A 23,479-nucleotide genomic window follows, 5' to 3' on the forward strand; every position below is an offset into this window, starting at 1 on the left:
TTATAATAGTTTTTATCTACTACTCATGAGCAGGGCCTGATTACCACGCAGGACTACTAGGCCTGGGCCTGGGGCCCCCTCTTCCTTTAGGGCCCCAAATTACTTCAAAGAATTATACATAGCATTGCGATTGTACGAAAAACACACACATTTCAAATATATCAGTTAAAAAATAATGATTAATTAATTGGAAAAAAAAAACTTTAAGGACAATTTTTATTCATTATGCCAGTAGCGAATTTACCACGTCACAATTAAGAGAGGCTCCGAAGAAGATTCATAAACGCACATGATCAGGGATTTACATAGTTCTGTAATAGATAAAACGGCCCCCAAACCTGTAAATCAGCCACTGCATTCCGCTATAGAATCTTCAGGGGGCCTCCAAATTATTGTGGGCCTAGGGCTTCACTTTTAGTTAGTCGGGCCCATGGGCGCCCATATGCAAAGTTGTTGCAAGGGGTGGGGGACTCAAATATTTTCCCCATGGTGTCGCTAGATATTTTCCCTGTTTAAACTGATATCAGGACAGATTAGAGTCATTAAAATGTGACATTTTTAATAACTTAATCATTAATGGCCGGAGAAGAAATGTTTTTACATTTTTGCAAAGAAAAAAGTGCTAAAAGAAAGGAAGTTCTAATTTCAAGGGGGGTGGAGGGCTCGATTCCCTGCTTGCCCCTCTATATGGGCGCCTTTGGTCAGGCCCTGCTCATGAGTATCAAAACATTATTTCCCAATGAAGGATAGTTGATAAATCAGTTTAAAATTGATTTTTTAACTTATTCCTAAAACTTTCATGTCTTTCATCAATGCATAATTATTATTATTTTTTTTTTAATTTTCAAATAGCATTAACTATGTTAAATTTTTGCCCTCATTTCTTTTAACAGCTCAAGGTTACAACATTTTTTCCTCGCTGCGAACAGTATAACCTTGTTATTTTCATCTGTAGTTTTGCATTGTTTTTCTTTCTGTGTCTTATTAATGCAAGCTTCTATGGGGAGTTACTAGCAAATTTTTCTTATGCCTAATTCTTAGTAGGAAAGAAAAGGGGTAGAATCCCCAAGGTAGGTAAGGGGTCATAGCTGTAATACATGAACATTATTCTGTAAAACTTTTACTTTTAATTACATTGCTTTTAAAAAAATGCTGTTTTTTTTTCCCCTTTGGTTAAAATCATCTGTATTGTTAAGGTATTTTCCTTAATACAGTAAAGACATTTGTACACTTCCAATCTCCAAATTGTAACTTTTGAGGTAGCCACTCTCTAACTAAATAGCTCTTAAACCTTTAAGCTAATGGTCAAGATTATGTTAACGTTAAACATAATCATCTGAAGTGAGAAAAAAAGATTTGCATTTAGCTTTAAAATGTTTTGTTAACATTTTACATTATTTGCTAGAGTTTAATTTGCTGATTTCTTATTGATGAAATGTCTATATTTTTGTCATGCATTTAATGCTTTGAAAAGCATTACAAGAAAGTAATTTATACTTTTGAACCTTTTTACAGGCATATTGAAGATGAACAAACAAAATTTGAAGTATCCGGTTTAAACTTAACCTTGAGAGAAGTTGCTGACCTGGCTAGCCAAAGAGTGTTTGTTAAAGAATCAAAAGGTAATTTTGGTTTGACTATACAGTCCATTAGTGATAACTCGAAGTCCTATAACTTGAATATTATTATAACTCAAAGTCTTTATTAAGTCCCGATCCCTTTGTCTTTTATTCCATGCTAATTATTCTCAATATCTCGAAGTTAACTTCCTTTAACTCGAAGTTTTTTCAAAGATGACTCGAAATTTATTTCGGAACAATGAGGAAAAAAAAGAAAGAAACAAGCGACTATGAGAGACCAATTCATTCACCTTCACTTGCAATTCCTTCACATTAGACCTCTAAACCATCTGTTGAGCCAATGTGCGATAAAGGAGTTACAGGTGTGGAATTGAGTAGACAGTTGAGTCCCAACTTACGTGCGGAATGTGTTCCAAGACCCCTCGCGTAAGTCGAAACTTCGCGTTGTGGAAAATGGAATGCGTAAAAACTTTTATAAACAGACCCAATTATTTTAGACACTTGTAGACACCCCCTCAACTGTTAAAACCGTTTCTTAACTATACATTACTGTTTCTTACCTAAAGAACTGAATGTTTACTTATATGTTTTTGAAAAAAAAATTTATTCAACATAAAGTACTGCTACGGTGCACAAAATCAATAATCAATGGGAAAGAAAAAGATAAAATAAACTAGTATACGGTACATACAGTATATAGTAAAGAAAAGCAAATGCACTATAGTTGTACTGTACAGTAGATCCAGTAATGATATTTGTAACTTAAAAAATGATGATAATGATTTATGTTGCGTGACCAAACCGTTGTTCTAATATATTTTTTAATACAGTTGCTTCATTAGTTTTTTTATAACGTTTCCAGCTATGGCAACACCCTTCTTCCTGTTTCTTTCGCAATACAAGAACAGTTTCCACTTTCACAAATGCATTGACATTTCAGTCTGTTTTTTATATTCAGTCTGTTTTTCATATTCAGTCTGTTTTTTAATCATCAGAATTACTTGGAGCATCTGAGAGTTTTTATCTTTATTCTGCATCCTGCAGTTGAATTATTAGTAAATACTAACAACATGAACTGCTTTAAATATGAGCTATAAATATGAGCTTTGAAACATGAAACCTTCGTCAGACAATGGAAGGAAAACTGAGATGAGTCTAATACGAGTCTGATGTTGTGAAAGGGCAATTAATATGTTTTGAGTTAAAAATAAGTCATGATTAATTCTAATATGCAAATGTGATGTTAATGGACAGAAGGAAATATAATGCTCCAGAGAACCTAACTCCTTGCAAGAACAATTAGTAGAATCAGAAAGGGAAAAATCTATAAAGATATTGCGGGAATTTTCCATAGCCTTAAAATCAAATTGTTTCTAAATCTACTTTTTATGTGCAGAGAAAAACAAGTGGTGGGAAAAAATTCAAAAACTCTATATTCCCAGTATCGGCTTCATTACACCTAATTTGCCAATAGTTTAATGTTTGTTTTTAATGTACAGTTAGTCCTTGATTTAACGAATTCATGGGGACTGAAACTTTTCCACGTTAAATCGGGTTTATTCGTAATATCGGGGAAAATTACTAAAATTTTGCCTTATGTTAAGTAATTTGCAGATTTGGAGCATTAGAATTCTCTCATCAGGTACAACAATTGAGGAATGCCTGGTAAGATATATTATTATGCAAAGAATCAATATTCAACAACATGTACAAATTGTTTCAGCATTAGTTGTTTTTTTGCCTTTTTATGAGATGGCTTTTTTCGCCGCTAGAGCTCGCTAGAGTTGCTGGGGAGTGTTTTTGCTGCTCCCCTGAGATAAGTGATTTTTTACTGTAATTGTTTATTTTACTACTTTAGTTTCAGTATTTTTATTGTATTTCATCATATAATTAAGTATTCTTGTGCTTTTAAGTCTTATTTTTGATTTACTTGCTTTCTTAAAGGGTTTTTCTATTCTGTGTAGCTAAGCCTAAATTGTGCTGATTTCTTGTTGTTAAGCCTGAGTGCTCTGTTTAGGGTGTAACTTGTTTATTTTAATTTACTGCTTGTCTTAGGATTTAGTAATATTTGTATCTTTTACTTCCAATGCTTTCTAATTCAAATAATTAGCATCATTTTTCCAATTTTGTATTTTTGTATTGACTTTTTAAGTGTACCATTTTGAGCTAGAATGGGAGTTATATGCATAATGAAGGAGGTTAAAAGTGGTAAAGGGGACAAGTGGATTTCTTGTGACCTATGTCAGATGTTCTGCTTGTTTAAGGGGAAGGATGAGTCTGAGAAGGATTTCATTTGCTCAAATTGTGTTGAACTCTCAGAAATCAGAGTTAGGATGCTTACTTTGGAGGGTGAGTTAGCATTAGGCTGTAGGCGTGTAGATGGGGTAAACACTTCAGAGGGAAAGGGGGAAGTTAGCAAAAAGGAGGTTGGCATTAGCTGTGTGTTAGATAGTGGGAATATTCCAGAATTAAAGGAGGAAGTTAGTAAAAAGGATGTGGGCATTAGCTGTGTGTTAGATAGTGGGAAAATTCCAGAGGTAAAGGGGAAAGTTATTGCTGAGGCGACTGACTGGGAAACAAAGGGTATAATTTTGGGAGATTCAATGGTGCGTGAGGTGGGAAACTCAATAGGCAGAGTTAGACGTAAGGTGGCTAGATGTTGTTTGCCAGGGGCTCGGGTGAGAGATGTAAATAGGGTTGCTGAAAAGAAGGGGGTATTTAATAAAGAGGATGTAGTTACTTTGTGGGTGGGAACTAACGATGTAGGCCATAGTAACAACGATGAGTTTACAAAGGAATGGGATTCCCTGTTGGACAAAGCAACCAACTGTTCGGCAAATGTCCAAGTGGTTGGTTTGCTTCCCAGGTATGGAGTGCATAGGAGTTGGTTAAACCAACGGGCTAGGTGTATGAACCTGGTACTCAAGGAAATTTGCGTTAAGCGTAGTATCAGGTTTATTGATGTGTGGAGTAAATGTAAACGAGATTGGATTGCTAGGGATGGTCTGCATCTGAGCTCTACAGGGGTCAAAATGGTTAGTGGTTTGGTTTTAGAGGCTTCAGAATCAAAAAACTAAGTTGGAATGGGGGGCAAGGTTTAAGGAGCAGAATTCGAAAGGGTACTAACTATTGGGATTTTAGTAGAAACAGAAATAGGGTGGCTAATAAGAGAAAAGATTTTAACAGCTGGGATTCAAACAATCGTGCAGCATTAAATAAAAGTAAGATGGGTAAGGTTTTTTATACAAATGCTCGTAGTATTAGGAACAAGATGGAAGAATTGAAAAGCATAATTATAGACGAGAGGTTGGATATTGTTGGAGTTACCGAGACATGGGCTACCGAAAGTGATGATGATTTATTATCTATTGCTGGGTATAATTTGTTTAGACAAGATAGAGTAGGTAAAAGAGGTGGTGGGGTTTTATTTTATGTCAGAGACACTTTAATTTGCAATGAATTGGTAATTAATGATAAACCTAATGAGATTGATATGATTTGGCTGGAGTTGATTAGTAATAAGAGCAAAAAACTACATTTAGGGAATATTTATAGGCCACCCAACTTAAGCCAGGGTCAAGACGAACAGATGTTTAGTATTATTAGTGACATTTCTAGCAAGGGGTCAGTCATCATAATGGGAGATTTTAATTTTCCAGGAATTGATTGGAATAATTTTTACCATAGTAATAGCAGAGAAGAGGAATTTTTGAAAGTTTTGGTGACTGTTTCTTAGATCAAATTGTAACTCAGGGTACTCGACAGGACGCGATTTTGGATCTAGTTTTCTGCGACATGGAAGGCTCTGTTCAGGGGTTATGTGTAGGGGAACAAATTGGAGATAGTGACCACAACAGTATTAGGTTTGGGATTAAATTTGATATGCACAAAGTAGAGAATTTTAGGTTTGTGCCCAATTTCAGAAATACTGACTTTGTGGCACTTCGGCAGAGTTTGAAAGCAGTTTTTTCTTCTGGATTGGACAATAGCGATGTGAATCTTCAGTGGGCAAAGTTTAAGGAAAATCTAGCGAATACGGTTAGGGATCATGTTCCTTTTAGGAGAAAGGGTGTCAACACTAATATTTGGCCAATGTGGTTCTCCAGGGAAACTAAAGACGCTTTAAATTACAAGCAAGCTGCTTTTCATAGGTTTAGAGAAACAGGTTACAGTGCAGATAGGCTCCACTTTTGTAAGGCAAGGCGTAAATTTAAGTATTTGGTACGGATTCAGAAAAGAGAGTTGGAGCAAAGACTGGCAGATAACATAAAGAGGAATCCCAAGAGGTTTTTTGCATACGCTAATTCGGGGAAAGTTCGAAATAGTCATATTGGGCCACTGGTTGATGAGCACGGAATTTTAATTCAGGACGATAGTGATATTGCGAATGTTCTTAATAACTTTTTTTCGAGTGTTTTTAACGATAACTGTATCTCAACAGTTGACACCAACAAGACACAAGCTATAGTACAGCTTGAGGACTTTGTATTTTCCAGGGATGACGTTTTACTTCATTTGAAAAAAATTAGAGAGACTAAGGCTCCGGGGTCAGATAATATTTATCCGAAAATTTTAGTTGAATGTGCCGAGGAATTAGCAGATGTAATCGCAAACATTTTCAATGCTTCTTATAATTCAGGGACAGTGCCAGAGGACTGGAAGCTGGCTAACATTACACCGCTCTTCAAGAAAGGGTCTAAAGGGAGTGCGGGAAATTATAGACCTGTGAGTCTAACTTCGGTGGTTTGCAAAATTTTTGAAACATTGATGAAAATTAAGATAGTAAATTTTCTAGAGACTAATAATCTATTGACTAGTTTTCAGTACGGTTTCAGAAAAGGTAAATCTTGTGCAACTAAGTTATTACATTTCTATGACAAAGTTACCATGGCTTTGGACAATAAGAAGCCTGTAGATGTTGTTTACATTGATTTTCAAAAAGCTTTCGATAAGTTACCGCATGTTGCTCTACTTAGCAAATTAGCTGATATGGGAATAGGAGGGAAAACTTTCATTTGGGTAAAAAACTGGCTGACCGGAAGGAAACAAAGAGTAGTTGTAAGGGGAAATTATTCTAATTGGAGTGAGGTCTTAAGCGGGGTTCCTCAAGGATCAGTGTTAGGGCCTGTTTTGTTCATTGTCTTTATGAACGATATTCACAAAAATATTTTTGGGAACATGAATTGTTTTGCTGATGATGTCAAAGTTATGGGGACTGTAGAAAATGAAGAACAAGCAAATCAGCTGCAAGAGGATCTAGATCATATTACGGAGTGGGCTGATAAATGGGGTATGTCTGTTAATGTTAGGAAATGTCAAGTGCTACATTTAGGGCATGGAAACAAGTGTACAAGTTATTATTTGCAAGGTTCAGTCATTAGTCAGGCAGACAAAGTTACTGATCTGGGGGTCTTAATAAGTCAGGATTTAAAGTTTAGCCAACAGTGCAGCACTGCTAGCAACAAAGCCAATAAGATGCTTGGGTTTATCAATAGATCTATTTCAAATAAATCTAAAGAAGTTCTTCTGCCCTTATATAGAAGTTTGGTAAGACCTCATTTGGAGTATGCTGTTCAGTTTTGGTCTCCTTATCTTAAGAAAGGTATTAACGTATTGGAAAGGGTTCAAAGGTGGGCTACAGGGCTAATAAATGAGCTTTCTCATTTCGACTATGATTCCAGGCTTAGAAGGCTAAAAATGTACAGTTTTGAGGAAAGAAGAGACCGAGGGAATATGATTCAATTGTTTAAATCTATTAAAATGAAAGATGTTACGCCGCTGAAGTTTAGCACTGAAAACAGGACAAGGGGTCATTGTTTTAAGCTATTTAAATATCAGGCTAACATGGATATTAGGAAAAATTATTATTTTAGCAGGGTAGTGGAACCTTGGAACAGCTTACTGGTAGAGGTGGTAATGAGCAAAGGAGTAGACAGTTTTAAGAGGGCCATTGATCTTCACTGGGGATTGTAAATTGACTAGGACCAGTCTAGCTGGGCCCAGAGCCTGTTGCTGGTCGTCACTTTTGTATTTGTATTAATGTGATTTAATTTAATTGCAAAATAACTTTCTTCACACTGCATCAATCCTCTTTCTTTCCTCTGTCATTAAAAAGTGTTTCTTACAAACTTTCGTATGCTATTCTTGGAAAAACCTCAGATTTTTTCCCAAACAGTTCAAATTTCTTTTGTTTTCTTTCTAAGTTCGAATAATTTTCCTACATAACTGAAAATCTTTTTATCACACTGTTGGTGCTTGTTTTACTGCATTCTGCTTTTTTGTTTTTCTTTTAGCATACCACATTGAAAAGTTGGATGAGCCCGGAGTTGCTATTCCTCTTGATAGTAAATTATCAAATTTCAAATGTCTGGTGTTTCGATTGGTATTTGAAGATAGTAAGTACACTCTTCGGATATTGTTTGACAATTTGTAACTTAAAAATCACACATTTTTCTCTTTTCATTTTTATCTAATTTACTTATCTTTATTTCTTAGAAAATCATTGTAATTATGTTGTTCTTCAGCTGCTTCAACAAATATTTAACAAAAAAATTTAAAAATTGAAACTTACTCAGTGACTAGTGACAGAAATTTGTAATAGTTACTCATTTTTTGTTTTTAGATACAATTCCATTTCTAGCACATTCCATACTAACACTGCCTAATTTTTTCTTTTTTTTTTTTTTTTTTTTTTTTTTGCATTTTTGTCATTTATTGTACTTTAGCTTTATTGTACAGGCTTGCTTATTTGCTTTATGCTAAAAATAAAGCACAAAAAAAAAAAAAGAGTCTAAGTCTAACATTTCTCTATTGTTAGTATGGAATCCAAAACTTGTTACTGCACTTTAACTTTCCTCAACAAAACAATTCAAATAAAATTGTGTTCTAGTTTTTCTGTTTTAAATCTCGTGGTCAACTGTGAGGACATCAACATCAGCCATTATTTCTTCGTCGCCTTTCCCTTCATCACTGGAAAATTGTATTAAATCCACTATCCAGGGAGTTTGTGGTGTGATGAAATGTTTGTTGATATATGTGTCGTAGACTGTAGGAAGATTTTCACCCAAAGCGACACTGCCTTCTTCTGTGATGGTGTTTCAGTAGCTGGGCCCATCTTCACTTTGTATTTGTGATTTGAATTTTATATTTCACTGTTGGATTCCAAGAAGTCTACTTTTTGAACACAGTAGTACCGCAATGTTTATCAAAACTGTCCTACGCTGCACAAATCAAATTCACAGCTCCCAAACTATTTGTCTTTGTGTTTGAAGTTATCTTGCAAGTCATTGTAACTAAGAAAAGCAGTGATTTCCTAACCAAATGCCCCCTGAACTGTACTTTTAACCAGGGTCGTAACCAGAAAATAATTTCGGGGAGGGTTTAAAAACTTTCATACAGAGCTTTGCGCTACTTGTACTAATGTTCAAGTCATTGGATTATCTATATGAAAGTGTTTTATGCAATTAATATATACATATGAAAGACATTTAAGTTTTGGAACAACATTTTTTGGAAATTTTTTAATTAAAAGGAATATTTAACTGTCAAATGAAACCTTTCGGGGGGGGGGAGGACCCTAAGAACCCGTCCTCCCCCCCTGTATACGGCCCTGCTTTAAACGGTCTGCTGATTCTAAGATCCAAAGGCATTTTTACTGTATTTTAAGTTGATAGATGCAGTTTGCAAGGAAAATTCCATTTGTACATTTTTCAAATTAAGGTTGAAATTAGCAATGCACTGATCAATAATCAAACTTTTTATTTTTTTTAAATCGCTTTTAAAATCTTATTTTTGAAGAAAATCTTCTAGTAGCGATTGAGTCATTCATGCCTTTTTATTTGAATTGTAATCCATTGGTAAAATTATATCTTTAAAATACCACCATTGTTTTCCCAACGTTTTGCTACCATCAGCATTTGTATATCTAACTACGGTCAAACATTTTGGAAAACCTTCCTCCCGTGGCAGTTTTTGCCTTTTACTGCTAATGTTTGCTGGTTAACAGGCAATCTTGTTGTTGTTAAATATGTCTCTCAGATTGTAATTTTTTAATAAATTTCGCAAAGTGTTCCCTTTCCAATGCTGCACAGTTGTAGTATCCACATAAGTGGATTCTTGGCCTGTAGGCTTAAAACCAAATTGTTCCCCTTTTTTTTAATCTATCGATCCAGCCATTTGATGCGGTGAAGCTCTGGAGTTCCAATGTTTCAGCAATTTTGAGAGTACATCTTCGTTTGGAATGAATCCATTTATTGGAATCTTTGCTGTTTAAACTTTCTTTAATGATTCAGTTAAAATGTTTCCCAAGTCATCATATGAAGACATTTTGAAAGTTTTTTTCGTTTTTGTTGATTTTCTGAATCTTAAGCACTTAACTCTACTGGAAACTTCTTGCTTTAAAACAGTTTGCACAGTTGAATATGCAATGCTTTAGCACAGTAGAATTTACTGCTATGAAATTGTTTCGCTTTTTCAACAAGTTTGGGCTTTTTAGCTAGAGAGAAACATTTTCATTTAGACATAGTCTTTTAAGTAAGAAATGCAGTGACCAAGCTTTCTGAAATGAGATAAAAAGCTATGGTGTTCAAGCAAACTCCGACAGTCCAATTGTAACCAGTCCTACCATAAACTTGTTGTCAGCAAAGGCAGTTGAAATTGGGGAAGTCTAAAAGCTATATGTAACTAAATTTCTGCTTTCAAAATATGGCAACAAAATTTCATTTTTCCAGAAAAATATTGATATCAGAGACAATAATATCAAAGTTGACTCAACTTTGAACTCCAGTAGAGGAAGAAAATTTGGCAAGAGCATAAATAACTAATGATGTATCCCCATTAATGAGAATAGTTCTATGTTAATTGCTTAAAAAGCATCCATGAAATGGCTTGAGAACCACAACATCCTTTGCCATAGTTATAATGACCATGAAATGAAATGCCAACCAGAAATTGTACCGTAAAAGACCTTCAATTTGAAAACATCAGGACTTCCTTAATTTCGAATTATAGACATTTCCAGTATGGTCGGGACCATTGTTAAATGCGATATCTGAATTTTCCCGGTTTTCGGAATTGCTAAAAACTGCTGTATGCCGACTGCTTATGAAATCCAAATTACTATCCTCATGTATATAATAGCCAATTCATTAATTGAGTAATGCTCCTGATGTCACCATTAATGAAACTTGTGCCATGGCATGATAATTTGATATTATTTTTTGGTATTGTTTGACATGCAGGGAAGTACTGCCGTCCTACTAAAAGAAAATGACAGTTAAGAAACAAGATTATGATCGTAAATGTGCGATATTTTATACTAGTGTATGAAAAGAGTTCATTTTCATGAAAGCTGTTTTTTGTAAAGAATTTGTTTTCATAATTGTGATAGTTGGTATTAATTCAATGCAAATGCAATCCTTAACAATAGAAATTTGTGTTCTAAGTTTTTGCAGCCTTTTTACATTTTTTCGTTTAACGATCTCTATATTTCACAATATCAACTATTCGTGAAATTTGCAAATCGAGTATTCAGCATTTCTGCACTTTTTGCTTCGTTACTTATGCTCTAAAGGACAAAAGACAAAAATTGCCAAAAATGCATGTTTTTAAAAAATTGCAAGAAAAAAAATCGTGGCTATATGTTTTATTTTCTGGATTCTTGGTTTTAAAAATTCTGGATAAAAGGTTCCATACTGTAATAGCAATTTGGAATGAGAACTTTAAACTGAAATAATGAATTTAAAATGTATATTTTAAAGAACATTTGATTGATTGCCCCATATGTTCTGTTATCTTCAGAAAAACAATATTGACAGGAAGATAAACAGGTCAAAATTAACAAAGCAATGCAAAGCATAAGCTTTATAAATCAAAATGCTTACTTACCTTATTTTGAAATGCTAATTACAAAAAACTAAAGCATTCTAATTTTGCTTTATGGCGTAGGGGGCATTATGGGTAAAGAAAAAAAATGACAACATAATATAAAAGGAACATTGATGTTAATTCTATGAATTACATTAAAAAAAAGGAAATGTGCAGATTTATTGCCAAATATAATACTTATGTGAACGAAATTTTTCAAATTCACTTCAACCTATCAATTAAAGATAACTGCTTCACGTAATAGTCAGGGGGCTAATGGGGAAGAAACTGCATTTTGTGATAAAATTTTGAAACTTGGCATGTTTGTAGACATTGTATATACAAATATTTTAGGGAAGGGAGACATTCCAAAATCCCCACCCCCCTAACGGCCATTTTTGGTCCAAAACCAAAAAAAAAAATATTAAAATTTTTTAAATCACCGGTTGTATCACTTTATAGATATTAATTATGATTTATACCCTTTAAAGCTCCATTAAATATCTAATTTCAGAAATAACTTCACAAAAAGTGATTTTAAAAAAATCGATATTTTTAAACTGTAAATTCTCTGACGTGAATTTTTCCCCCTCATAACAATTACTGGTTTCTGAATTTAATTAGAGTTATATCAAAGTAGGTTTCCAGTTATACGATCTCTAATTGCTCGAACTGTCTGATTATTCGGCCATGATGCACCGCGTTTTTTTTATGATGAGAATACATAATCGAAACTATTTCCAAAGGGTATAAGAGAATAAGGATTTGAAGGAAAATGGAGGAAATTAATGTCAAGACAATATAATTCTAATAGAAAGAAATTTAAAGTTTGAATTTTAAATTTCTTCTTCTTATTATTATTATAACTATTGTTGCTGTTGTTAATTCTCCTTTACCGGATTGATCACTAGTAAGCTTTCACTCATTTTATGGGAAAAAAAGCATACCTAAAGTGTATGATAAAATTTCTCTAACTACTTCTTACAAAAAGATTCACATCAATGCAATGAAGACACTTTTGACAGAGAAGTTTTTATAACTAAAAAATTCGAGAAAGAAAGCACCATCTCAATGTTCAAATTTTGGAAAACCATATTAAAGCTGTGGCTTTCAATGTTAATGTTTACTATTTCATAGCTTTCAACCAACTCTAATATCTTTACTGAACCCATGAAGGAGTTGATTCTGTGTTTTTTCCCCATTTTATCTCTATACTAAACAATGCACATTACTTTTTAGTAACTATACTCGATGGTTAATAGTTTTCATGAAAGATCTTCTTTAACCCACAAACCTTCCAGACATACACAAAGCTTTTGAAGAAGGAATGTGTGTTGTAAAAAAGACAATGAACGTGTTTTCTGTAATTGGATTGGACCATGCTTACACGCAAAAAATATGCGGTGGTGAAAGGAGACGGGGGTATAATTCTGTTTAATGAAAGGATTAAAATTCAATGCAGATTCATTTTCATAGCTTTTCATCATTTGCAATATCGTACATTTAAACTTGGATGAATTTCTCCTCTATGAAAATCAACCTCACCGTCCATCGATTTCAATAAATAGAGAATCTCTTTGAAAGTGAAATAAGTATAGTCATTAACATTCCTGCTCAATGAATTAAGTATTTCTACTGATGAAGACTACTCAAGAGAAGATGAAAACATTTTGAGAAGTGTTGCTGAAGATGAAAATGATGAATGCTAATTTTAGAATAAGTGCTGAGATACATTGTGATGCTATTGTCTATGTTGGTTCTTTCATCGTTCACATAAAATAACCTAGGACCGAAAATTTTTGGTTGGAGTATCTGAAGTCTATACAGATCTAAGACATATAAGAGGAATAGGAGAAAGATATCATTTTGGAAAAAATGATTTGCTTCCTGAGAACTGGATCAGTTTCCTCCGGAATGCAGATAAGAAGACAGAATTGTTTTTCATGATTGCACTGCCAATACCATCTTGTTTTGCTCTTAAAGATTTGAAGGTGAATGTCATTGAATACGATACCTCTAGCTCCATCAAATCACGAGAAAGCTGATTATCTTCGTGAGATCTTCGTACATGTTTTGGATGCTGCAGAAAGAGGCTACAGAAGCATATGCGTAACTGTTGGCCCCCGCTGTCATATTTCCATGAGCTGCACAAAAAGATGCGAAAGAAGATGGGGCTTAAATTTGTAGCTGGAAAATACTTTCGACTAATATTAAAGTCCAAGATTTTGCTCACAAATTCGGTCAGCAAAAAGCAGTTTCTCAAAGAGGGCTCCACTTGTTCTCAGGATGTGACACAACCTCTTTTTTTGCAGGTCGGGAAAAGTGACGATGTGAAAAAGACTATCCTGTCCTGGTTGGTGCATTTTTATACCTATCCCAACCTCAAAAAAAAAAAAGCATACCTGATAAAAAATTTCAAAAATCTTAGCGAATCTTTACTACTCGTCTTCATGTAACTTCCATCCGTAAATGATGCTAGAAAATGTTTTTTCCACCAGCAAACAAAGATCAATGATTAACTTAGCACCCACAGCTGAAGCCCTTAGGCAACTTATTTAGTGCTAACTAAGCAAGGTAGATATCAATACGGCATTATGTCTAAAAATTTAGCCTGAACTGATTTTGGGGTTTACAGTAATTGATGAGAAGCACGTTCTTGTTTGTTTGAGTTTGCTCGCAATTTCAAGTGCTTAAAGTGAATTTACGTCATGTATGTGTAAAAAACAAATGCTCTAAAATAACTTGTGGGTGCTTCAAAAATGAACTTATCTGCACATCGTTGTGTAAATACAGCAACGGAAAATGCTATGTATCTGTGTAAATTACTTGTAAATTCAAACGTTTTATTTACCTTCTGTATAATCATTGTATGCATCACTTACTCAGATTTGGTGTAGTTTTAGTTGCAGTTTTTGTAATAGTGAAATACATTTCAATAAATAACACTTTTATTAATATAACAATATTGTTAGCTTTATTAACATAGCACTAAACTTCTTATTGCAGTAATTAATGATTTATTCCTCTTGCATCGTTTAAAACATAGAACAAACGCTTCAAATCGTCTAATCAGAAAAAATTTTAAATTTATTTTAAAGCGTTTAATAAAAAAATTTGGAGTTCTATGAACAAGATATCCGTCCCCTCCCCCTGCCCTCATTTTGCTAGTGCAAATATGACTCATAAAACTGCAGAATGTAATTGAAACTTCCAAACAATTGCGAAAAAAGTGTTAAGTTTTTTTTTTCTTTTTTTGCCGATAATGAAAATTGATTTTGTTTTAACAAATCAAGGTATTGTATTTATTCTTGAGTAACAATGCAAATGTTTGTTTTAAGTTTTGAAAAAATTACTAGCTTTGTTTATGATGTTTTATTTCTAGTTTTATTCTTAGTTTTGTTGTCAGTTTTTATCAGTAAATTTTAAAACTTATGTTCAGATTTTCTAATGTTTCGGATTTCTGGGGTTTGGATTATTGGGTTCTACTATAAATGAATTGATTTTCTTTAACATAGTGCATTAAAATACATAAGAAACCATTTCTCAAACAACTCCTCCAGAAATGTTAAAGACTTTAGTTAGTTAAAGTTTTGTTTAAGAAAATCAAAATTTTTGAAATTATTATGAAAGGAGGTTAAGAAATGTTTTGATGGCTTTTTATGCTTTAGTAAACATAATAAAACTCACAAAAGAAGGTAGAGTGGGTGTTTTTCTAAAAATAAAAAATAAAAGTAGTTTTGGACTTTTGACCAAAAATGGCCGCCGGGGGGGGGATTTTGAAATGTCTCCCCTTCTAAAAATGTTTGTAAGGACATTGTCTACATGCATGCCAAGTTTCATGATTTTATCACAAAATGCAGTTTCTGGCTATAAAGTTTGTGGGAAATCAATTTCTCGCGAATTCATTCATTTTATGTAGAAGTCTGATATATTGTACTTTGCTAATTGGATGGTAACATCTTTTAATTTTTTTAGATGTCCGCAAACAAAGAGAGACAGAGATTGATGAATATGATGCACATATGAAAGCTGTTGAAGCACCTTTGTACAGAACTTTTAATGTTTCATTCTGTCAAAAGATGGGAATGAATTATGATGTCCAATTAGGTAAACAGAACAATTGTTGTGATGAGTGTTTTTAGGATGCATTTTTTCTGTATATGCACTATATTTGTCCTCATTTTGAGAATGTTACTCAGTTTTGGTGTCCTTAAGAAGTATTAATTTATTGGAAAAGGTTCAAAGGAGGTCTACGAGGTTAGTAAATGGGCTATCTACTTTATATTGTGATTCCAAGGTTAGAATGCCAAATATGTGTATAGTCTTTAGGAAAAGAGAGTAAGAGGGATATGAGAGTTATTTGCATTGACTAAAATGAAAGATGTTTATGAGCCAAATTTCTGCACAAATGGCAAAATCATGGTTCATTGGTTTAAGCTTTTAAAACCTCAAGCTAATCTTGAAATCAGGAAAAATTACTACTTCATCAGGGTTTTAGGCATTTAGAATGGTTTAAATGAAAGCAGCTGCTACTTGCAATTGGGTGGATAGTTTTAAAAGGGCTCTTGATCTTCATTGGAGGTTGATAAATCGACTAGGCTCTGCTTAGCCAATCCAGAGCTTCACTTGAAAAAATGATAATGTAAAACCTTGTAATTCGGTATGTACTCTTTAACATAATCCTTGTAGCAGTTTTCACTGACCAGTTGATTTTTATTACTATCGACTCAATATTAAAAGTCCTCATTGAGAGACCCTCAAAACCTCATACCGCACCAGCAATTTGTGAAAGTCCGCATCAACAAGTGATGGAATTTTTGGTTAGAGAAAATCAATGAGAGATTAAAAAAAAGGAAAATAATAGAACATTTAGTTTGTACACACATCTTAGTCGTTTCTCGCTTAGTGGAAAGATACTAGAATAAGGGGACAAAATCTATTCCTCTGGAGCTGTGCTTCTCAACCCGTGTGCAGTGATAAGGTCCTTGATGCACCATGATGTTTTCGGAGTTGTAGAAAATAGATGAACACAGATGTATTTTACGTACAATATACCGATAGCCCAGTTATCCCATCCACAGATTGCAGTTTCGTCCTTGTTATGGACTTATCAGTCTGGAATAGGAAATAATCAAGTTGGAGGCAGATGTCATCTCATCATGTAGTTCTGCCTTAACCCTGGCTTTGGGGCAGTAACTTACTGCTTAATAGAAATGCATTTTACCTTCGCAAGAGTTTAGATATGTTGTTACTAGTTTAATTTATTTTGCTTTAAAAACTGAACAACAACAGTGAAACATTTATTTTACCAGCATGTGAGTAGAGTGCCAATTCCAAACGATATTATTGTGCAGGCAATTAATTATATGACAGCCAACATCAAAAAACTTTAACTGCAAATAGCTGAAAAATAATTATTTTCAGTTGATTTATCAATACACATAGAAGGTACACTTCTCTTACTAACAAGGATGGTATTCAAGAACTTTCAGTATCAAAGAACTGTCTCAGTTTGCAACTGGTGATGAAATATACAGCTTATTATAGTAGCAGCGATGCTACAGCTAAATAAATAAAAAGCAATGGGATTCAGTGTTACAACTGCTCAAGCTCTTGCAATGACGGGAAATGTTGAAGGATTCATGTTGAATGCAAAATATCAACTTTTATGTGTTCAAATCAGTTTGTGATCGCGGAACATTTGGTCATGATTCAAGTTTAAACACCACTTCATGTTGACTGGCATAGAACAATGCGAAGGGATCCATTGACTCAACAGCAAGGAACTTTCTTTGAGCGCACGAGAAAACTGCATAGACATCAGGAGCGATTGTTTCTTAAAACTTGGTTTCAGCCAAGTGCCTTTGACACATATTAGCTGTTGGTGAAAAAAGTAAAAATCTCTGATCATGCTATTCATAAACTTTTACTGTTACCATTTTAAAGAATATATATTTGTGATGTGGAAGTCTCAGCATCATTGGCGTCGTCAGCTGAAATTTATTAGGGGGGACCATTCTGACTCTGTTATTTTCAAGTTGCATTAAGAAAAATTCGTATATATATATATATATATATATATATATATATATATATATATATATATATATATATATATAAGACAAAAACTTGACATCAAATAGAAATGGGTTTGCATTTAATACAATACTTTTAAACGGGTACATTTTGATTTACATAATTACACAATGAGAAAAAAATTAAATACCAACGAATACATTTTTTCTAGACTGCACATGGGATACGAATATCCGTGCTATTTTTTCGTGATCAATTTCGTCCAAGATGTTTTTGTGAACGTAACATAAAGCAACATGATTCAACCGCTTTTGTTTCATAGTCGACCTTAGATGCAATTTCAGCTTTCTCAGCGCACTGAAACTTCTTTCAGCTTTATACGACGAAGGGCGGCACACCAAGAGTAGCCGCACCAAATTTTCAACATTTTGAAACGGTGGACAATTGAATTAACGATTCTTAATGAATGAAATCATCAGAAACGAAATCCAGCTTTATTGAATCAGCCGCTTTATGGAATCAAAGCTGTTTAGAACAAAATGTGACTCATATAAGCCGCGACAACTGTATAATTAAATTTTTATATTACATAGTGATAAACCCTGCAGCTCTAAGTTCTTGGCACAAGTTGGATTCGAAGGAGTTTAGTTTGATGTTTTTTAATTAAAAAATTAAAGTATATAATTCATCGTTATGGCATTCACGAACCTACGAAAAACACAACTACAAAAATAAAATAAGACACAAATAATTAAACTCTCATAATATCATATTTTAATAACGCAACCTTTTAAAGTATTCTCTTAATTTTTTTGAGTTTTTTGTAACAAATGTACTAAAATTTTGCTTTTTTATTGAATCCTCCATACACTCAATGCATATGAAACCAAAAAACAGCAAAAACCATACCCATGTAAATACATTAATTTCTGATTTCTCAAAGTCAGCAGGGAAAGTGCCCCTCTTGATCCTCTTTAACAGACAGGCCTGCCTTGAGAGGGACACCCCACAGATTGAAAAGTACTGGCAGAGAACAAACAGCATTTGGTGTATAATTGAATTCTGATCAGCGGACGATGGGAAAGAGATAGAGAAATGAACTGCTTTTTTCTGACACGTGACAATAAGTTTTAAAATGGTTATTTCAATAAAATTTGTTTAGTAAAGCAGGATTATTAATGGATAATTTTCTGTTAAGCGTTAATAACTAAAAGGGGTATTATTTAATCCATTAAAATTTATAAAAGATGAAACATTAAAAAAAAAAAAGTTGAACGCATTAGCTCCGATAAGACTCATATTGTCAAAATATTGTCTGTAAAGCATACCTGATTACTGTCTGACCACGGATTGTATGGAAAGACAAACATCCGTTTTACAGCCGGAAATGGACGAATCTATTATTTTTTAGCGATGCAGAAGCAGAGTCTCCTTCAAATGAGCGGAATACCGGCATCAAATTTTTACTTTTCCCCCTCATTCAGATAGATTAGTCTTGTCTGGACGTTTGAAAATTCCATACAATCCGTGGTTAGATTGTAGCAGGCATTCAGGGGCTACTCGATAGGTCACTGTAAACTTTCATAAACTTTAATTTCCCAGAAAATTTTGTCTGACGAGTCTCAAATTTTGAGTAGTTTTTTTGTGAAATATTGCATTAAAAAGATATTCTCATTAGATGTAGTGATGTGGGTAATTAAAAATTTCATTCGGAAAATCGAGAAGTAACCCCATCTGAATAGTGTAAAATCGGGGAGCTCCTACATGTATTACACTAAACAGAATGGTAGTTACCTATCACGGTCTTTTGACTTTTTGAAGATGGTTCCGTGAATGTTGATGATGATTCAGCAGTTAAAAATTGCTCAGGTTCATTTGATGTAGAAGGATTGCTACATTTTCCCATTTCAAGCCACCTCTCCATATAGCCGTAATCAAATATGTAAAAAAAAGGTATTTTTATTAATATAGGAGCGCTCTTCAGGTCACCTACTCTCAAGGAGACCAAAAGACAACATGAAATCATCTTTATTTTTGTCGGAACGTTTCTCAATAGGGAAGCTCCTTTTATTTCTGTTTTTTTTTTCTTTTTTTTTTCTGATCATCTTGCGTTTCTTTTTTCGTTATTCTACCGGAAGTGACATCACAGTATCCATCGTTATGCTGGCTTACGATTTGCTTTTGAAATTGCACGTTAATTTTTAGACTCCTCCTATTTTTTCTTTTTTTTTGTAACGTAACGCTTTTTTTTGGTCAAATTTGAGATGCCGCAAACACATTTGAGAAACCGCGCTTCGGTAAGGTACTTAGAAGCCACGTGTTGAATAATGTCAAACACATGACACGTCCTTTCCCTTCCTACCCCAAACTTAACCTTTGACCAGCTAAGTGGTCTTCTAAATTTTTGTGCATCCTTTGGCCAGGGGCAGGGTGCCAGCTGCAAAAAACCGCCAAAGAGGTCTGGTGTGTCATTTTGTTTGGGTAACATCGGGGTCGCTATAAATTTAATCGAATCGGAGAAACGAACACTGCAAAACTCGAAACAGAAACCTGGAAGAGCCGAGAAACGAGATAAGAAAGAAAGGGGCAGAAACTCAGATCCCGGGTCTGACTTCTGTTGACTTATTAGCACAGAGTCGTAAAAAAAAAGAAGGGGGGGGGGGTGTCCATCTTGTTTCAGTATCTCAAAGTTGTCCCGTTGTTTCCCCTTAAATAGCAACAAATATAAATACTCTGGAATGACTTTCAAGCTGGGGAAACGACTATGGATGGTTGACATATTGCACTCGGGAGAAGGTGTCCCCTTTCTAGCATCCTCCACTGAAGCTAGTATGCGCAGAGAGCAGCGCAATGGTTTGTCATTGGAGTTCACTTTCCGACTTTCCGTTCACTATACACATCACCTATTTTGTTTTTGTTTTTTTTTAGTTCATTTTTTTTCGATGTTCATTTCGTTTTATTTGACATGAATTAAACATGGTAAATTATGTATTATGCAACTGTTTAAAATCTTCAAAGCAAAAATAATTTCCCCAAAATAATGAATTTCATCTTGACAATTATCGATGGGGTCCGATTTTCAAATATTGAGGGGGTCCGGTCCTCAAATATTGGGGGGGTCCGGACCCCTTGGATCCCCCCGGCCGCGACGCCCATGCTCAGCATCGTCAATTTTCAAGAACAACAAATATCGTGTAGATCCTTGATTTAAAAATTTCTTGTAGCTATTCCCGGTGTGAGCTGAATAAAAAGGTCACTGACTTTCAAGGCAGGCACAAGTGTCTCAGTTGTGTTAAATTAAAGTTTCATACTTTCTGATCTTAATAAGCGCTAAAATTCATGATGAACTTATATTCAATCCCTGAGGAAACTTAAATTTTTTAAAGATTTCAAATATTTAAAAGATTAGTTGTTATACCTATATGGAAACGCAGATATTTTCTTTGTTGATTGGTTTATTTGATTTTTATGGCGCAAGAGCCCTTGAGGGCTATACTGCACCAATTTCTTTAACTTGCTTTGACTAGTGAATGACGAAAGCATTGTTTATATCGACATTTGACATATGAATTTTGGTTCCGTATACCACAAGGATTGAGCCAGCTAGCAAGTGTGTGTGTGCCGTCCAGTAAAAAAGGTTGAGAAGCACTGTTCTAGAGCAGGGGAGTTAGTGCCGGGAGTTGGGAACGTTCTCAAACTTTTCGAACTTGCTGCACCCTTTAAACAATTAATATTTTTTCATGGCACACTAATCTCTATAATATACATACACACATCAGACTTCTCTCCCGAGTTTGGAAGCCTTGTTGAAACAAATATATTATCAATACAGTGACAATGACATGATCAATTTTAGAAAACGCTATTGTAATCTTTTGGATGGAACTTGAAAACCACATGGACCATGGGGCACAAACTCACGATCTTTAATGTAACACTATTAAAAAATATCGCTTGGAGTTCGGTCCGGAGGGCGTAGTGGCCACGGAAGAAGTTGATTATTGACATCAGAACTTCGTCAAATACGTAGGTTAGTCAGAAAGTTAGTTGCACTGCTTTGTAAATACAGGGTGTGGCAGCTATTTGATTACACATTATAGGAGCTACATTATTCTGTGTTTTACAAAAACCAAGCTTTTTTTTGTTGGAGATAGACATGGCAGACTCTATTCTTACTCAGGAAATGAAGAGGTATGCCGTTATTGTCTCCTTGGCTTCAGGGCAGACCAATTCAGAAATTGCTGAATTCCTGACAGTCACCTGATCATTTGTTTATGAAGTTTGTAGAGAATTTCGAGCTTCAAAGGGGGATGTGGTAACAGTTTCGCAAAGGGAACGATATTGTCCACGTTCTGATAGTATCAGGACACCAATATTTGTCAGCGGGTCCAAGCTGCTATGGATGAGGGCTCTAGGAAATCGATGAGGGCACTCGCTAATGAGCAGCAGGTTGATGAGGCTAATATCTGACGTGTGCTTCCTGAGGACCTCCGTAACAAATCATGCGTGATGAGGAGAGGACATCATGTCATACAAGACCAAGGTTAACCACTTGACTAGGGCCAAGAGCCTTCTGAACAATCTCAAATATCCTGAGGAGCCAAGACTGCTTTGGTTTTTCTTGGATGAAAAGAACTTTATTCAGGACCAAAAGGTGATTGCAAAAAAATGTCGTTGACTGCATAAAAGCCCTGATGAGGTACCAGCAGTTATGCATACCGAATATCCAACATCAGGGATGGTTCTTGGTGTGGTGAGAGATATGTGATGCCTCCTCATTTTTTTTGTCAAGGTGCCATAGCTTTTGCCGTTGCTTCCACTGAGGTATTAGACAGATTTGTCATGCCCTGGATCACTACTGTTGCACGTGGGAGACCGTATGTTTTTTAACAAGACTCGGCACCATTCCATACCACCAGAATAACTCAAAATTGGTTATGCAAAAATGTTCACAATTTTGTCACGTCCTATCATTTGATCCCCCAACTCCCCAGATCAAAAATCCAATCGACTACAATGTGTGGGGCGTAGTTGAGAGGGACTCCAATAGTAGTTCCCACAACACTATTGCAGCTCTCAGAGCTTATATTTTGGAAACAATAACAAAAATTCCAAAGACTCATCTCGGGTCATTTCAGTTTTTTTGACATTTATGAAGAATCCGTAACATGACCTTTTTTTGTCTTAACTTTTTAATTTACTGTTTGATTTGCAAATTATTTTAATATGAGTTGCTGTGTTGGTAGGAAAAGCTCAAAATAAAATAATACGCTAATCAAACAGTAAATTAAAAAGTAATGACAAAAAAAGGTCACGTTGCAGACTCTACATAAATGTCAAATATACCGTGAAATGACCCTCTCATTATTGCCTGCAGTCAGTTTGGACAGCATATAGAAGCTGTCATTTCTGCTGATGGTGGGATTTTTAAATGATGTCATTCTTTATGTATCTGACCACCTGAATGAAAACTCTAATTTGTAAGAAATGCTCTTTTACCTCAATTTGTTCCCTTTTTTCTATCAGGGTTCGTACGGGTCATGGAAATCCTGGAAAGTCATGGAAAAAAAATAAGCGAATTTCAGACCTGAAAAAGTCATGGAAAATTGAAATTTTCATTGAAAGTTATGGAAATTTATTTCAAGTCATGGAAAAATGTTCTGGGCGAAGAGAAAGTAACAGTAACTAAAGGAGCATTAGAAATCTTAAGTTATTTAACAGTATAGCACATAAAAGCTATTAAAAGTGGAAAATTGAACGATCCCAAAATCAAATCTGAATTTTGAAATCTCATTGCATCCACTTCTGTCGCAGCTGCTTGCCTTTATTTGCGATGTGATTTTACTGCTTGGACATCACTTATTTTGAATTTACTGTTATTTTCGACACTTCTTATGTTTCATATTCTGTAGTAGCAAAATTTCACGTTCTTAGTTTTGCCACAACCACTCAAAAAAAAAAGAAAAAAAAGCAATTCAATTGCATCCGAGTTCGATTCC

The 23,479-nt window shown here is 34.6% G+C and overlaps 1 protein-coding gene across 1 annotated transcript in view; it reads left to right on the forward strand.

The window, feature by feature from the left end:
• The window catches only part of LOC129222020 (target of rapamycin complex 2 subunit MAPKAP1-like), a 209,363-nt gene that overhangs the window by 173,394 nt on the left and 12,490 nt on the right, over positions 1 to 23,479 (forward strand). Inside the window, exons 7-9 of the mRNA XM_054856436.1 lie at positions 1,516 to 1,622; positions 7,874 to 7,975; positions 15,420 to 15,551. Of these exons, the coding sequence (XP_054712411.1) occupies positions 1,516 to 1,622; positions 7,874 to 7,975; positions 15,420 to 15,551 (341 nt within the window). The remainder of the gene's footprint in view (positions 1 to 1,515; positions 1,623 to 7,873; positions 7,976 to 15,419; positions 15,552 to 23,479) is intronic.

This window comes from Uloborus diversus, chromosome 5 (genome assembly GCF_026930045.1).
Source record: "Uloborus diversus isolate 005 chromosome 5, Udiv.v.3.1, whole genome shotgun sequence".
NCBI lineage: Eukaryota > Metazoa > Arthropoda > Arachnida > Araneae > Uloboridae > Uloborus > Uloborus diversus.